This window comes from Macrosteles quadrilineatus, unplaced genomic scaffold (assembly GCF_028750875.1).
Source record: "Macrosteles quadrilineatus isolate MER2022 unplaced genomic scaffold, UCM_ALF_1.0 Scaffold_3__2_contigs__length_128488019, whole genome shotgun sequence".
NCBI lineage: Eukaryota > Metazoa > Arthropoda > Insecta > Hemiptera > Cicadellidae > Macrosteles > Macrosteles quadrilineatus.
This window is the reverse complement of record NW_026542596.1, coordinates 16,585,052-16,603,590: the sequence shown is the minus strand read 5'-3', so window position 1 is coordinate 16,603,590 and position 18,539 is coordinate 16,585,052. Positions and strand designations below refer to the sequence as shown.

The 18,539-nt window shown below is 34.3% G+C and overlaps 1 protein-coding gene across 2 annotated transcripts in view; it reads left to right on the top strand.

The window, feature by feature from the left end:
• LOC128989811 (rho GTPase-activating protein 12-like) overlaps positions 1 to 18,539 on the top strand; it is a 48,398-nt gene that overhangs the window by 24,504 nt on the left and 5,355 nt on the right. The window contains exons 5-12 of one of the 2 annotated variants that reach the window (XM_054411868.1): positions 4,359 to 4,463; positions 7,247 to 7,353; positions 9,535 to 9,604; positions 10,443 to 10,586; positions 11,440 to 11,634; positions 12,855 to 12,954; positions 15,706 to 15,840; positions 17,779 to 17,954. In XM_054411868.1, coding sequence (XP_054267843.1) covers positions 4,359 to 4,463; positions 7,247 to 7,353; positions 9,535 to 9,604; positions 10,443 to 10,586; positions 11,440 to 11,634; positions 12,855 to 12,954; positions 15,706 to 15,840; positions 17,779 to 17,954 — 1,032 coding nt within the window. The remainder of the gene's footprint in view (positions 1 to 4,358; positions 4,464 to 7,246; positions 7,354 to 9,534; positions 9,605 to 10,442; positions 10,587 to 11,439; positions 11,635 to 12,854; positions 12,955 to 15,705; positions 15,841 to 17,778; positions 17,955 to 18,539) is intronic. The other variant, XM_054411869.1, reaches the window with a different exon arrangement.

The following is an 18,539-nucleotide window of genomic DNA, read 5'->3' as shown; positions in this document are numbered from 1 at the left end:
GGGGGTGTGGATCCAAAATTGTTATGATACATTTTTTTTTACTGAAAATGTTTGCTATAATCCCTTAAATAAATTAATAATTGAAATTAAACTTCAAATTAAAAGATGCAGTCATATTTAACCATTAGAGCCTCAAACCTATCTGAGGTTTGGTTTGAGAGTAACATAATCAAACCTTCACTTACAAAAAGAGCAGTAAGCTATATCTGGGATTAGGACTTATCAGTATTGTTAGTGTGGTAGACCACTGACCACTGAGGTGTTGTCTCTTGGTCAGGTGAGGATTTGACATGAAAAGTCCACTTGGCTGTGCTGTGGCTCACAACAGTAGACAGCTTGGGTTTAATTTTTCTAAGTTGTACTGGAAACTAGGCATTTGCTACTTTGTTGGACTCAAATAAAACACACCTTCCCTCTAACAACACTTGATTCTTCAATTGATGACATATTACTTAGGAGGTAAATTATTTTGGTACTGTATGGTGCCATTTTCAGACACCAACATAAACTTCAACTAGCACAAGCACGAGCGTTTAAGAACTTTTTAAGACACTGACTGCAGTGATAATTTAGAAGTTGATTACTTTTGACATATATTCTTACAGTGTGTTTGTCCCCAGATATACCATATATGTTTTACAGCATTTTAAAACAGGGGAAACATTTAAAAAATAAGCTTAGTTAAATAGCTGACTAATTTATAGAACTCAAAGGTCCAAATTTTGCTGATTTATTGTTTTTAAAGAGTTCATTGCAAAAGTAACTTTCCAAAAAAATTATAATTAAAATGTTTTTTTTTTTTTTTGAAAATTGCCAATCAATTAGTAATGCTTTGGAGAAACAATTGTACATCTATCAAGCTGTTATTAATTTTCTGGTATTTGCGTATTGTCAAGTTATCTACTACCAAACTTCTATCTATTCCAGTAACACCACTATCAGTTTTACATTAATTCCGATTTTGATAAGTAATAATTAGTTACTAAGTTTACTTTTCTAGATAAAAAAAAAAATATTACTTGGTAAAACTTTACTAAATTTAACTCTATTTTTATATGATGTGTAAAAGAGCCAAGCAAGAGAAAGTCTTGTGAGATGTTTTGCAGTTAATTTGAACCATTGACTCATCAGGAGAAAATCCCCTTTATTTGTCATTACTCAGGCTATGGCCTTGTCATGGGGATGCTTGATGTTGTAAAAATAAACTGTTATAGACAATCTAGATTGATTGTACAAAAAAAAAAAAAAAATAGAAATAGTTTTGGGTTTATTAAGAATTTGTTTTAATACAATTTTAAATATTTTAGTAGCGATTTCTTTATTTATTACTCATATTTTTTAACTTTCAATATCTTTATTCATGCACAAGTACAGTATACACTATAAAACTATTTAACATTTGTGACAAAACTATTGGCAGATTTTTCATTAGTAAATGAACCATTTTACCCATCAAACAACCATTCTAATAGGCCACTAATTGAAATGGACCAAAATTTCCCAATAGTGTTTGCAAGCTGCCCCGGGCGCCGTGGCTGAGGGCGCAACGCTGGCGGCGTTGCCTACGAATTGACAGGCAAAGCTCTCTCAAAGTACTTAATGCTTTTTATCATGCAGTTGGCATTCTGGGTTATAGTAGTATGTTTTCTGTGGCGCCACACAGCGGCTATTTGTATTAACATAGTATTATAATATGCGAATGCGACTATTACTGTTGGGGGGGAGGGGGCGCCACGACCACGTTTGCTCCGGGCGCCGCCAACCCTAGGGACGGCCCTGAGTCTTGAGTTTGAATAAGCTATTACCGTAGGTCTCATGGTAAGACCTGAACCCGGGATCGATTTAATTTTTCGTTTTGAGGTCCCCAGAGGCCAAAAACACAATCCTTTCTAATTCATATATATAAATGTGCCCGTTAGCACGAAAACTCGAGCAAAAATGACCCGATTTTGATGAAATTCAGTACAAATGTGGGAACTTACATTTATTCAAATGAGTTTGCGAACCAGCATGATCGGACCATGGGAACAAGGATTTATGGAGGGTTTTATGAAAACCAAAAAATTTGCAATTTCTTTCCATACCATTTTGTAGAGCTTAAAAAAAGAAATAATTTAGTACATTAACACGTTCCCTACCGACTGTCACACTCCTCTGTAACTGAGAGATGAGTATAGTTGGTAGCTAATGTATTAAAGCGCTGTTGTATGCTTAACGGTTACGGAGAAAATAAAAAAAAGTGTAATTTAAAATTCCCATGTTATTCTTATGGAGAAAATGAAAACTGTTGTAGTTTACTTTTTTATGGATACATGTTGATAAAATTTGGCAAATTTATTTATTTTATCATATGCTATTGACGTATAGTCAAAAAACACTTTTTACCTTCGTAGCACCAAACCTATTTAAATTGGGAGTAACTATGTCTTATCACAATGTCTTATTTATGGAAATATTTTAGTAAAAATGTAATCAAACAAGTTGAAATTCACTTAGTCTGCAGGTTTGCTGGGTATTTATTGATTTTATTTTGCCTTTAGTTAATTATTTTTTCTCTCATCGGATAAAGACACTAATCATAATTCTCACAAAACAAGTTTTGCTCGCGTAAAGGAGCTTTATAAGGAATAGAAAACTAAGAATTCGGATCCTAAAGTTGTTGATACTATTTCAATGTTAAATTTACATGAAATTAAAATAAAATCTACAGGTACGTGCAATAAAACTATGCAAGTTTTACTGATGAAAAATCTAATCATAGATAGATACTATATAAGTAATATAAACAATATTCAATATCCCATACATGGTCTGCATTTTATTTAAAAATTACTTGGCAAAAATATTGTGTTATACGCTGCCTCTAGAACTTATAAACTCAAATTATTTCTACATATTTAGGAGGAAGCTTTTTTTATTTGTAAAATAGTGCCAACACGCAACACAACAATAAAAAAATAAACTAGGCTGCATTTTAATATCAGTGAGTATTTAATAATTTTTATTTTCAAAACTATTTGCAAACTCTACATTTGCAATTTTAGAATGCAAGCAAGCTTAACCATATAAAGTATCTTCGTAAATTTATATTAATTTAAATCAAAATCTTTTCTTAGGACCTTTAGCATGTTCTAATGTTTTTTGTAACTGAACTGTCCAAATCCTGGTCTTTTTACTATCTAATGACCACATTTTTTAAATGTTTTTTTTGTCCCACCTTTACATCCCAGAACACTAGGTTCTAGCCAGGAACTGTTTTACACATTACTTCAGGCTAGACCTAGAGGGTCATGGCATTACCACATGGATAAAATCCATTAGTCATTGGCGGGATTAGTACCTGGGGCCTTGGGCTGCGAAGCTTCTACCACTTGACCAGCTTGCTCCCCCTAGAAGGTATTGCTATGTTAGATTTATAGGAAGATCAACAACGCCTCCTGTTTTAGCGAATTTCCCATATAGGGAATAAGCTATTACCGTAGGTCTCATGGTAAGACCTAGACCCGGGACCGATTTACTTTTTCGTTTTGAGGTCCCCAGAGGCCAAAAACACCATCCGTTCAAATTCATATATATATATATATTTATATATATATATTTATATATGTGTCCGTTAGCGCGATAACTCGAGCAAAATTGATCCGATTTTGATGAAATTTGGTACAAACGTGTAAACCTACATTTGTTCGAACGAGTTCGCGAACCAGCATAATTGGACCATGGGATCAGGGGTTTGTGGGAGGTTTTATGGGGTAAAAATGGGTTTTTCTCATTTTTGACCCTAAAAACTTTAAATTTCTAAATTTCTCTCTAGACCATTTTGAAGAGCTTAAAAAAACAAATAATTTAGTATATTGTAGTGTTTTTGAATGTTCATTGACTACGGAGAAAATTAAAAAAATTGTAAATTTAAAATTCCCATGTTATTCTTATGGAGAATAAATAAACGGTTCTAGTTTGCTTGTTTATGGATATATGTTAATCAAATTTGGCAATTTGGTTTATTTCATACTAAGCTATCAATATTTCAATTGAAAAAACACACCTCAACATCTTCCCCGTAGCAGCAAACCTAACTACTCACTAAAAATAATGTTATTTAAAAATGGAAATAAATCTGAAAATTTATAGGGAATATTTTAGTAGAAATCAAGCCGGGTAAATGGAAATTCGCTTAGTATGCAGGTTTGCTGCGACGGGGGTATTTATAGTAATACCATGCAAATGTTTATGTGACAATGATGTCTGACTTGATGACTCAAATTAATGGTAGTTTTTAGGCTCTCTTGGAGGTTTCCAAGGGCAATCAACGTAATATATTGTTGATGTTTCTTTTCAATTTTCATTTTTTTTTCCAGTGGTTCTCATCGACGGACACTGAAGGGAGGGTTTACTTCTTTGAGGAAAACAGTAACACATCGTCATGGACTCTACCAGAAAACCACATCCTGACTGGCAAAGAGGTTGGTTAAAACTCTGTCTGCCTAAAAACCATTTATTTTTTAGAAAAATTTAGTATTTTTTTCCTGTGAAATCTTTTTGGTTTACGCATTCGCTACCGACATGTTAAAAAAAATTCCTTCACCACAGACCGGCGCCAACTATTGTTCACGCCAACATCCATACAACTTTATGGCTTTTTATAATGCATGGTTTATTTTATTGTTACTTGGTTGTTAGTGGTAGGTCTAATGGATTATCCCCTAAGTATGCTGTTGCTGTGGTTTCCATATGTGGGTGATTTCTTTCTGTACAACTCCCAGCATTTTTTGTACACAAATTTCTTTAGGTTTCGATGCGTTAGTTGACCTAGTCCTCTTCAATTGAGTTGGTGTAAGTTTATAACATTTTTTGTGTGTTATATCATGGATAAAAATCGACATGCTACTAATGGATAAAAACATCGATATATACAACAAAGTAAGTGATGGACCGATTTTAACTATAGTTGATGACAAAACTAATCTTTTTTTAAATACTTGTTTGCATTTTTTATTGCAGTTTAATGTAAATAAATTTTTAGACCCTAATTGGTCAGAAAAACTAATAGAAAAGATCGGTCTGTGGGTATGTTTATATCATAAAGCTTGGTCCAAAAGGGAAATCTGGCCCCAGGTTAGGGCAGTGACTTCAAAAGTCTGGCATCAAAGTATAAGTTGATGGTCGGTAGTGAACGTGACAATTTAAGAAAATAAAAATTCATATGATACTTTGGTACATATTACTATTAATTGACTTTTTGATAGTGAAATATAGACTAGACATCTTATTTTTATTTGGACCAGCTGAAGCATATTTTGTATTTAAAAAGACAATATTTTACAAGACACCTACAGAGTTTGCTACTTTGTAAAATTATATTTCCCCTAGTTTTTGTTAAATCAAATCAAATCCGTCAAATATCTGTCACTGAGTAAATTTATGTGACTTAACTGTGCTGTAATTTACTTCACCTATGACCGTTTTTTTAAGAAGCCGTTTCAGTTCAATTCACAGTTTCACATAACAGCATTGTTTACTTTCAAAACAGAACAATCAAGGGCTTGCTTACTGAGCCATTTTCTATTGAGAGTCAAAAGTATAAATAAGATAAGCAAATGGTAAGTAAAGAAAAAAGATATGGCAAGATTTAAGAAAATTTCTTATAACGATGGATTGAAATCATGAGGTTTATTGATCAATAACTCATGTATTTATGTTGTAATCTATATTTTTTTTATAAAAAAAATGTATTTGTAAATAAGGTTATTTGTTTATATTGATGCTCACTCCGCTCAATTGGCAGACATGAGGCCGCATACCTAGTATTTTAATGGTAGTGAGTGGTTATATTTGAAAACATAACCTCTCTGAGAAGCTATGAGTTTAGGTTGTTAAGTCCTTAGTCGGTAGAATCATAAACAGATTTTAAAAGTATTTTTTAAATTATTATGTTAGTTTAGGGTAACATGGCAAAAAATATACGCCACTCGGCCAGATTGTGTTTACCTTACTCATATGGTAATCCCTTACTTTTTGTTTATTCAAGAAAATACAGGGTGATTCAAAAAGGACTTTACAACTTTGAAAATTCATATAAATGTCATTAAACAAGGTACAGAGCTGGTTTTGGTGTTGTTTTAAAGGGAAAACACTTCAAGTTTTTTTACCTTAAACTAAAGATGTTGTATGTGACTTCCGTTAGATTTGGGGACAATAATTATTTAGGTATGAAAAAATAGTGAAAACCGTAAAAAAATTTGAGAGAAATTTACAAAATTTTGAAAGTAGGGCTTTTTTGACGTGGAAGAAGTGAGATACACCCACTTCTAGATGTGCTAGGGAGTTGAAATTTCGCACACTTGTAGTTCTTGGTCCCATACCACCCATAAAATTCCAAAAAGTCGCATTTTCAAATTTTAACCCCCCCAAAAATCTAAAATGGCGGACCTCTGAAAACGACAAAACAGGTTTTTTTCAAACGGCTATAGCTCGAAAACGGTAAGAGCTAGAAAAGATTTGAGGAAAAAACGTAGGTTCGGAATTAAATTTCCTACAAGACACTAAATATGCGTTTTTCGAAAATCGCACTCCTTCACCGTCAAAAAACGCCCTACTTTCAAAATTTTGTAAATTTTTCTCAAATTTTTTACGGGTTTCACTATTTTTTCATACCTAAATAATTATTGTCCCCAAATCCAACGGAAGTCACATAGAACATCTTTAGTTTAAAGTAAAAAAACTTGAAGTATTTTCCTTTAAAACAACACCAAAACCAGCTCTGCACCTTGTTTAATAAGATTTATATGAATTTTCAAAGTTGTAAAGTCCTTTTTGAATCACCCTGTATATCTGGTAATAGCTTTTTATTTTGAATGTTTGAATAAGGAAAATGTATTTAGTACTAATGCTTGGTCTTACCAATCTACCTATGTTTGATACCAGAAGTCGTTCTAAGCTTGACGTTACTTACTGAAGGCTAGGAAAATAGTGAATAGTTATAGAATTCTTGTCATAGAAATGTCAACTAAATTGCCCTTGGAGTATCTGAGTAATTATGAGGCAAGTTTAACTATGTGTCCGTGACTCATCCTCTGTATTCTCTAGTTTAATTTGTTGACTGCGATGTCTAATGTGGATCAACGAACTTTATTTATTCAGTTGTTTACTATGCTATTACATGTACTAATGTAATGAGTTCAATGACATTGTACATTTCTCTATTCTTTAAACTTTTTAAGTTTAATTTGTTTGTGTATTTCTCTAGAAACTAATACCCGATGCAGAAGAAAATGAAACCATCTCAAGTGCTCACATTGCTGAAAAAAATCAAAGCAGAAGTTTAAAAGCAAAGTCGATGGTATTGGCAACCAGGTAAAGTGGTTTGTACTTAAATAATTTAAATTTAAAAAAAACTTTAAAAAATACTACTTTTTTAACAAATAATTTTAATTTATTTGTATTTATTTGTAAAAAATAATTTTTTACTTTTTAGTCTTTAATGTGTAAGTATGTTAAATCTATTTTTTATGGCTTATTATTGGATAACCAATAATAACCAATCCTTTTTAACTGTAATCACATGTTGTTGCTACTATTCTCATAATCATAAAACCTTAGAATCTCTCGGGAGCAGAACCTGTATTTAACCTCTGCTCTTTGAACAAACTGTCAAATTAAAGTATTTACAGCTGACTTCAATTGATATATTTACATTCATTCAAAATGAAAACATTAAAAATTTGGAAGCCCATGGGGCGTAGCCCAAGGGAAATATAAAATGATTTAATATTGCATTGTCATCCATTTGTGAGCTATGTTTCAAGTTTCAAGCCTCTAGCTGTTCGGGAAGATGGTTTAAAATTGATTGCAAAATTTGTACTGAACAAACAAGAAAGCGAGCTAATAAAAACGTTTTGAAATGTATGGATTAGTTTGAGAGGAGCAAAGGTTAGGTTAGGCTACCTTATTGGACACTTGTTTTATGATAGTGAATATGATTAAAGTAATAATTAATTTACATTATTTAATTTTTTCTATTTGGTTTTGTCATTTATTTTAACAAAATTCAAACAATGAGGAAGGTTCTTACTGAGTGTACAAGATGTCATTATAATACAAATCATGTTTGAAAAAAATTTAAATTTGAGAAGCATTACAATGAAATGTTTTTTTATATTCAAAGGATCCTGTTAAAACCAATTCAACAGATTGTTAATACAAATTTATCCTCGTCCAAACTTGAAGTACTAGCCAAATGAGTACCCCTTATGTAATTACAAATCTTTACATGAGGAGAATTGAAAGCCTTGCCAGGATTGTTGTGTAAAGAAAGAAAAATCATCAGTAAAATCATAAATATCTTTTAAAAATTCCTTGATTCAAGAATAAAACAAATTCAGACATCTTGTTTTTGTTTGAAATAGTTTTAAAGAATTTAGTTTTGGTTAAAACGTAATAAAATATGTAGGCTAATGTGTTAAAATATTCTTTACTACATTAAAAAAAAATGGGACATTTTAAAATTGAACTTGTTTGCTATTTGTACTATAACTTGAGGCAGCCCAAACTGACCTGCAGGGTCATTACCAACTGGTTTCGCACAACCCTTTTACAATACGATTAGCGATGCTTCCGTGAACACCCTAGTTCAATATTAACATTAATAAATCTGATGTGTTAATGTGCTCGTTTACGTTAATGACATCGATTTAACTTTTGTTTCTGTCCCATCTGAAATGGACAATGTTTACTGTTTGTTACTTTTTATTTTGTTAATAGCTCAAAAACAATAAAAACTGACCGTTTTAGATGGTACAAAAACAGAAATGTTTGTTAGATTTATGCTATTAATATGAACGAGTAAATCAATATATCAGATTATAATTTTATCTATATATAAAGCCAAAAGTACCCGTGAGCTTTTGAGAAAACTAAAAGTCACACCCCCATAAACCATATACTTAAAATGTTCGTCATGACGAGAAACCTTGCGCAAAACTATCCATTATTTCAAATCGCCCCTTAAGGTCGTAATTGCTTTCCAAAGGGAACTTTCCTTATACATAATGTTAAAAAACCTCAGCTGTCCATATTTGTATGTCATTCTTTCAATTTATTTCCTTATTAAAATCAGGTGTACTTTATTTATTTGTTTGTATTTCTATATTCTGTTTTGTTTTAACCAATCAATAATTTTATTAATACTTATGAATTAAAACGGGGTGAAGCCTGTGGGCAACAGCTAGTTAATGTTAATGTTGAACTAGGGCATCCAACGAAGACTCGCTAATAGGATTGTAAAAGGGTCATGCGGTACCAGCCGCTAATGGCCTTGCAGGTCAATTTGGGCTGCCTCAAGGAAAGTTGGCAAGGACTATAAGTCCAGTCATAAATCTTTCAGATGCTTAGTATTATTTGAAAATTTTAAAATTTGTTACTGAATATAACTTAGTATATCATAGAATTATATTTCAAAAGAAAAGGTTATTCGAGTAAATATATATTTCACTTATCTATTTAGAACTGATTTGATGAAATTATATTTTGTTACAGTCAACATGAAGAGTCCACATCACTTTCGAACTTTTCAATGCATTGGCCTCAGCTTCTGGGTGGAACCATGGTTGGTATTCCTCTTAACAGTTTTAACCTTTTGAGTCACAAAGGCCGATATATTGGCGATCTACAGTACCATAACTGAACCCCATGAACCATACAAAAATATCCCCGCAGCAGCAAACCTGCAAACTAAGCAAATTTCCATTTGTCTGATTGGCTTTTCAATAACATATTTCCTTAAACTTGTCAGATTTATTCCCTATTTAAAAAACATTAGGTATGACGAGTGCTTAGCTTTGTTGCTACAGGTAAGTTAAAGTTTTATTAGAGAAACATTATAAGCTCAGAATAAAATAAATTAATTTGCCATTTTTTTTTCAAAATATATCTATAAAGGTAATTGATTTACCAGTACTGTTTGTGTGGAAGACAGTTAAGTCTCGTTAATGTCTTAGCAAACTAAGGTATTGTCTCAACGTTGACATCTCCCTAATTTCTTGTGTGCAACTTATGAGCAGTTGACCTATTTATGGGAGAGCTGGGTCGGAGAGAAATACCCATGTAAATACCCTCAATAGAAGGTGAACAGCTCGGGTGCAAGTTGACAATATGGGTGGACTCTTGGTCTTGCACCTCAAGTCAGGCATTTTCCTACTATTTAATCATGCTAACTGTGTGTGTGTGTCCACCAAATATTTGTTTTAAAGACGTTTTAACTTTTGTTTGATGAAGAAGATAGAAGGGGAAAATTACAGATTTTGATAGTTTTTTTTGTGAAACTATAGATTTTGCTTTACGTATCATGTTTGTAGTGTAAAACAGATATGCAATGCAGATACGTAAAACAGATATGTTATAGGCCTGATAATGATTTACATTCTGACTCTTTGTATGTTTTTCAGTTTGTTATCAAAGAAGGCGCTCTAAACAAGACTAAGATAACAGAGAACGGCAAGAGAGTGCGTAAAAACTGGACTTCCACATACGCTGTTCTCACTGAGCTGTTGCTGCTGTTCTTCAAAGACAACAAGGGATTCCCCTCCATGGTTAGTCCAAGTCGTTGCTGTTTCAATACCTATACAAAGTTTTACAGTTATCTTAAGAAGCAGCTAATTTTGCTCTGAACCCACAGAATAGCCGATTTCTGCTACCCCTACCGTGTTGTACTTGTTTGTATTCCCCCTTAAGCTATTCGTTTCCATTCGTTTTACTTTGCCATACTCCAGATTTTCAACCTAAAGCCCTAAAAAAAGGTGATGTGTACCTTTGAAACAGTGGGTAACAGTGGCTGGCTATACTTGTTTGTCAGTATACTATGTTGTACTGTTGCTCAACAGTTTGATTGCAAAACAAAATAATTTTGCTTTTCTTTTCTAATAGATGGCTGTTTCTCTAAAAATATAAGACAGCCATAGAATAGTATTGCTCTCCAAAACATACGTTAGATCCTTTCCTAACCATTTATACCTAAGATTTATTTCATATACTGCCATATAAAGTAAATCAAAAAAAGTTTTATATTTTTCAACGTTTCCTTTTTAAAGTTTATTTGTATTTTAAATATGGGGGACAGATAACTTCTGAATATTATGGAAATATTATGTACCTGGGTTATTGGGGGTCAAAAAGATTGGTTCAGGCTGGAAATAATCTTAGACCAATCTTGGGTCAGGTAATTTATACGGAAGATTTGCGAGTGGATTGATTTTTTAGCTGAGCCAACACAGGTTTTTTTCCCACAGTACTATCACGATTGCAGAAAGACTCTTCAAAGATTGAGCGAGAAAAATACATCATCTCAGTGATCAAATTAAAATTTCAAGAACCATTATAAAACCGTTTTTTACTGAAATAAGGTTATGTATTGGATGGCTTAAAGGTTGCCTTAACTTGTTGTAGATGAACGGCAAGGGAGGGCCGGAGCTGAGTGTGGATCTGAACGGAGCCAAAATAGACGCTGGAGACAAAGTGTCAAGTCGCAAGAATGTCTACATGCTGAGTACAGTGCTGGGTCTGCAGGTGCTGATACAGTGTGACTGTGCTACCTCAGCACAACAGTGGCTTGCAGCCATACAGACTGTCATCAACAACTTGGTAATTTTATTTTTTCATGGGGGGGGGGACATTTTTTACACACACAAGTGGCCAGCATGTAGTGTGAGACTACTGAATTGGTCAGAATACTCACTAAATATCCCCTCTACTTGGTTGGCTGAGAGCTGAGATTGTTTATTGTTTGACAGTTTTCTTCAGGTCAGGTCAATGTGTCACCTAAGCCCTAAGGGCCCGTGCCGCTTCTTACATTACAGTCTCTCATGACCTAGACCACATTACTGTCAAGGTTGATCTTATTTGCGCAGGGAATACCCTCACTGTCATAAACAGGTCCAATTGCCCCAGTGACAGTAGTCCTACAAGGTGTTGAGCCTTCAGGCGGGGCCTTTCCTAACGTGTTAACATGATGTTCTGCATCCTCAGAGGTACCCAGGCAGTAAGTAAAATTAGGTGAGACAGCCTTGCTCATCCTGAACAGATACAACCAAAAATTGCCGCGACACTGTCAGAAACTGGGTGAGATCACCACCTCTCCGCATTGCTAATATTTAATCCAAGGTTTGACATGCTGGATTAGTCGCCTAGTCCAGCTTCCTCTTGTCTCCTGTTCCCAGATCTCATGCCAGAGCTGGTAGATGAGGGTGTCTTGCTTGGTATTCTATGCCGCTGAAAATCGACCTGCCAGAAGTAACAACTTGGTAATAACCCAGTGTAGTACAACTACTGCAATAACAATGTCAGTAATATTGTGTGTGTAAACAACTAATAAAATTTTGGACAGGTTGAGTCATTCACATAATGTAGAGTGGTCGTTTCACTGTTCACATACAAAAACTGAGGAGAAAAGGACCACTTCTGTAATTATCTAGTATAGAAACTTAAGTTTGGGTAAAGAAAATAACTAAATCTGAATATTGTTAAGTAAGTACAAGAGCAATGCAAGTAGGTGAAACTTAAAGTCTAGTCTAGTCTAGTTGTGTCCATGTCTGTTTGTTTTCTTAAACATGTAAAGATCTTCAAATTAAGTGATTATTTTTTATTCCTTGGACAGCCTTAAGACTGTTCCTCTTAAGAACCAAAGCTATTTGCCACCACAACAACTTAGGGTTACTTTAAGGTGATATCCAAACATTTTTTATAGATGCAAACGGAGACATCTGCATCCGTCTGCATGGTCTGTATCTGGAGACCAACAACTTAACATTATTTTATAACTACTATTAGCAATACATCAAAGTGACTTTTCTTTGTTGTTCCAGCCATTGGGAATAGAAAATAAAGGAATCAGAACGAAACCTGAAAGTCCATTAGAAGAGAATAAGCCAGTCCCACGGATTGGTCGCTCAAAATCGATGAAACGTAAGTAAACTTAGTTCTCCTTGAGCTCTTCTCAAACATGAAAAAAGAGAATGTTCTAGCACTGATAAACGTCAAAATGTTGAGGATCATTCCTTGAATAACATTAGCTTTGGCACTAGCTTAATTTAATAATTAATAATTCAGATGTGCTGCTCATGAAAAATATTTATAAGATATGATATATTTTACACAACACTAGCGGTTTCCAAGTGTCAAGCTATGTTTTTTAACACATTGAGTGCGGTAAATATATCAGTGGGTCCTTCCTGAGAACCTGCATTTTTTTACAAAAAATCTTATTTTTTTCTTTAAAACACTATTTCTGACTTGGTCAAGTCAGAAATAGTGTTTTAAAGTCGTTTTCCCTATAAATTAAAAACGGCGTCCAAAATCGCCGGTCACCGATTACCTGGCCCACGCAATGACGCTTGTGGGAACTGTGACAAAAATACTTTAATATTTGTCTCAAAACACTGTTTTTCATACTGAACATGTTAAATAGCAATATAACTAATATTTACAATTATATACAGCCCCTTCCTCCCAACCATTGTTTATTTCAATAACAGTGAATCATGGAACTGCTGATAACAATTTGCTATTGGGGTCCATCTTTATTAAAAGGCACAAGTAAACGGCAAGTAAAAGGCACTAAAATAATAAACTATAAAATACTAGCAGAGTACCCATCCATTGTATGGGATTGGCATATAAGTATAAAATGCTTATTGCAGTTATACTCAAGCTTTGCATTAGCAATGGAGGAGGACACAGTTTTATAAAATTTGCTTCTTTAAATGTATGGTATACTATAGTATTACACACTACCATAGCCTTAATGTTCTACCACTTCACCTAAGCAATAGAGAAAAATAAATTATTAAAGATTTGCAAAATATCTCAAATTATTCATAAAATTAAAAACAAACATAACTGTAAACAATCCTACTTTGACAGTTCTCATTGTGTATCACAGTTTTTTGTTGCTGCTTAGTTCAAACATAGACAAAAAGAATTAAATATAGACCGTCAGCTGTGCTGCGTTTACCATAGGTTCTGGCGCACACCGCTGGTAGCGCCATGTAGTTACGACGTACGCGCAGCAGAACCTATGGTAACTGTAGCACGGCTGACAGTCTATATTTAATTCTTTTTGTCTATGGTTCAAATTAGCTGTTTTCATAAATGAAAAAAATAATAGTACTGCACCCTGTTGGTAAATCTTATAACCTTTAATGCTTTTGCATATCATAGAACCAACTATTTTAGTTGAAACAGCTGACTAAACTTTTTAATTCCCTTTAAATATGAATACTCATAAGGTTAACATTGGGAACTACAGAGCCACTGGGGTGGAGCCCGAAATGATCTTTGAGATAACAATATGCCTATGTTAATCAGGAATGTGAGCTATCATCATGCCAAACTTCAGCCCAATCCGTCCAGTAGTTAATCCGTGATTGAACTTCAAAGTAACAAAAAACATACCAACAAACAAACTTTCATATTTATAATATTAGTAGGATATTGTTGTGTCATATGAAAAGCAAAAACACAAACAAAATACGTCAATAAATGTCCAAAGTCAATAAATTGTGTAAGTGGGACTTTACCAGTCTCAGGAGACCGGCACCGGTCCACGGGAACGGCGGGCGAAACACACACAGTATTAGTTATGTAACGCTAACAACGCACATACAATAACTCAAGTACTTTCCACAAGGTTGCGCCACACTGACTGATTCATTTCAGTGGGACCTGGCCGGGCACAGGTGACTAGGCCAGCCTGGGCGTGCGTTCGGCGGACGGTCCTCAGTGACCGCCCTGCACTCAATGTGTTAAATGTCTAGCAGAATGTTTGTCAATTGATAAAATATGGAAAGCTTATTAACAACTCAACTTTAGAGATTTTTAGGTCTTCTGGTACAATTTTGTTAACCCAAATCTTTTGGAGTAAGTTTGTAAACAAGTCAAAATGAATCCTCTGAAGTGACTAACTTTTTACCAGGGTAGACAACTTTAGCTACCTTAGAGTAGATCTGAGACAGTGGCTTTGAAATGTAATAAATTTAACAAACCACCCTACATAGGTACAGTTTTTTTCTGTTATGAAACTGCATGATCACTATGTGCCAAAGCACTCTCACCATTCAATTATTTTTCCATTTTCCTGATCTTAACTGCAACATCTACAACTAATTAGATAGACATTAAGAATTTTCATGTTGGGATAGCAGGCTTACCTTGATGGAAAGCATCCATCATTTCTTTATTCTAGGGATAGACAAGTCTCAAATTTTCAAGAAATCTGCAAGTTTGAAATATCTCAGATCCAGTGAGATTGACTTTGCTGCTTTGTTCCAAGACTTTTTGGAGATAAGATTATTTATTAAGAACGCCTTCACAAAGTAAACGAAACAAAAACACGCTCCTGTATTCCTGATAGTTGTGAGATCTATTATCTTGTCTCGAATCATGATGAGAAAAAAGAATCTCATCTCGAACTTAAAATCCATAGTCTTGTCTATCCCTACTTTATTACTAACTTAAACCATCCATGGTTGAAAATGCTGCCAGTTACAGTGAAAGTTTTTGTTTTTATTTTGCCAGGATAGTCTCTCTACTACTCTGGTAAGCCAGCTATCCCATCAAAATTCTTTAAAACTTCACCGTATTCTATATTACATCATTGACTCGTAACATCATAGATATGTATGTTTTACAAAATGTTAACTTAAAGAATACTTCCAGTGAAAAACAAAAGTGCAAGCATAGAAGATTTGTCCAATGTTGCGGAAAAGCAAACTAAAATACGAGAACGTTTAAAAAAATTCTTCCACAGAAGGCCATCTGTGGATGTTCTAGTGAAAAAGGGTATTTGGAAAGGTGAGTGATATGTCTAAAAAAGTATATTTACAGTTAATATGTTATATAGTTTTCCCCATTTTTATTGGTTTGATGTATTTCTTCACTACAGTACTGTCATAGCCTATTTCTAATAATCCAGTGATAAACTATGTAATGGACCTCGCATAAAACTGTTAAAGCCTAATTATATTGCATCCCTTGCACAGCTACAAGCAGCATGCCAATGCTAATGCTTTAGCACTCACAACATTCATGACATACATTATAATAGCATTGCATTTAGAAGTTAATTTTTCCTTCCTAGCAGTGAAGTAAGTTTAATTAGCCTCAATCTCCACCTATTGGTTGATTTGTACATACATCAACGCAGGATTGGCCTTAAGCCTTTCTTCAAAGTTTTAGTTTATAAACAGGTAAACCAGTGGGCTATGAAACCTGAGTTACAAACACACATTTTTTCAGTTTAAAATATTCTTTTGGTGGTCAGTTTCCATCCTTTTTTCCTAGTCTTTAGCAGATAGTTGTTGAAAATAGTACATTCTGCCTGGATGAATAGACAAGGAATTCCAAATTCTTGCAGCATAAATTTCTACATAGGTACACAAATACATCTGCGTCCTTAATACAGGTATTTATATATATATATACTGAAAATAAAGAAAAGAAAGAATTTACTGTTGTAAACATAAACAGTAAAAAAAAATTAAAATCTTATCATAAATTCATGGTTTTGTTCAAACTATTAAAAACTTACCATGTAGTGGACAGTTTTAAAATTACAAAATAATGTCAACTTTTCATTTTGGAAGGTTCAGTAAATGCTTATAACGCATAACCTTTGAAATACAATTTAAATATTAACAGCAGATAACGTACAGATTAAAAAATCTAAAGTAGTGTAAGATCATTATATCCATCTGGTCACAAAAATCCATCTGTATCTAAATCATGTTATTATGTCCATCTGTAAACAAATCTGGTTAGGGAACTTAAAAGGCCACTGGGGCAGAGCCCCAAGGGAATTTACCTCGTTTCTCTTTTGATTGCTCATCTACAGGCCAAGAGCTTTTTTTGGATACCTCTACCAAGTTTCTAAGCCCAGTCGTTCTCTCAAACTAGTGGAGACAAAGAAAAACAGTTTCCAATTAAATATATAGATTACTCGTTTACCATAAATAGTCGCTATCTCGATAACCCTAGGTGTAAACTTTTTACTGTTCCCAATGAGTGGTAAATAATTTTCAAGAAACTCCAAACTAGTCATGGTCGGATCCAGATATCGGACTACTGTATCCGCCGGATCTGAGCTAGAACAGACGACCGATCGGATCCACAAAAAATCAAAATCCACAAAATTCTATACGGACACAGACAGACTTGTATATGGACACAGTCAGTCTTGTATATGGACACAGGTAGTATTTGACATTGCCTACCCATGAGTTATTGACGTCGACATACTGTCACATTACCTAGCCATATGCATTTTTGACATCAATAAATACTGTGAAATTGCCTAGCCATATGAGTTATTAAAAAAACGTGCCCTTGGAAAAAAAGAATAAAAACTATATGGATCCAGATCCGATTTTTTCAAGATCCGGATCCGGTACCGACATTTTCTTGGATCCGCCCATCACTACTCTAAATGTTCCTTAAAACCTGTCCCGAAATTCCATCAGCAGAAAAAGATCAAGATTACCTGTTGTATAACCCTTGCTAGTCTATGAAGAAGTTGTATGCCATTGACTTTTATTAGCATATAAGAACTTTTTGCTTGAGTTAAAAGTCTTATCGCTTGTTGCGCTGAATACTGGTACGGTAGCTCAAATGATCCAATTAAATTTAGTTTTGTAATCTTTTTATGGAAATTTACAAACAAATTCAAACTCCAAATGGGATTGAAGAGCTAAGATAAAGATTGAGTTATTAGTTTATTGTACTGTCTGGTTGTAGATGAGCCGGTGTTTGGCTGTTTGTTGGAGCAAGTGTGTCCTGCTGAGCCGCCCAGAGTGCCAATGTTTGTACAGCACTGTGTCCGCTGTGTGGAGCGCAACCTAGAGAACATGAAGACTGACGGACTATACCGGGTGTCAGGGAACATCTCACAAGTACAGAAGATCAGATATCAGGTCAGTCAAAATCAAACATTTTTTGGCCAAGGACACACTTACCGGCGAAATTGCCGGACGCCGGGTTCGGTGGAGCTGGAGAAAGTTGAGATACACAGGAAGGGATGGAGAAGGATACACTGCCCCGGTCTGGCGAAACAGCCAGTCCGGTGGGAAAAGGCTCCGACATAACCGCTGGATATTCTCTACTTCGTAGGACCGGCTGTTTCGCTGGCCCATCAGGTAGCAGGGCATTGTACTAAAAATGGAGATCAACACACGTTCCCGGCGAAACAGCCTGAACTGCCCCTGCTACTTCTCAACAAATAATTGATGTCAAATGATGATTGAGGTAATTGATGTCAAATGATGATTGAGGTAATTGATGGGTGTAAACTATGAAGTTTTATCACTTTAATGTTACTGATAGCATTTCTTGTAGATAAATACAGTTTCTCATATTAGTGTCATGTCCCTGTATTTTATTTTTAACTCTTATCTCAAAGAAAAGCTCGTCGAATGTAGTCATGGACATACGGAAATAATTAAAAAACTTATTTTGGTCATTCCTGGGCTGAATAAATAAGTATAAAATGCCCTATGAAA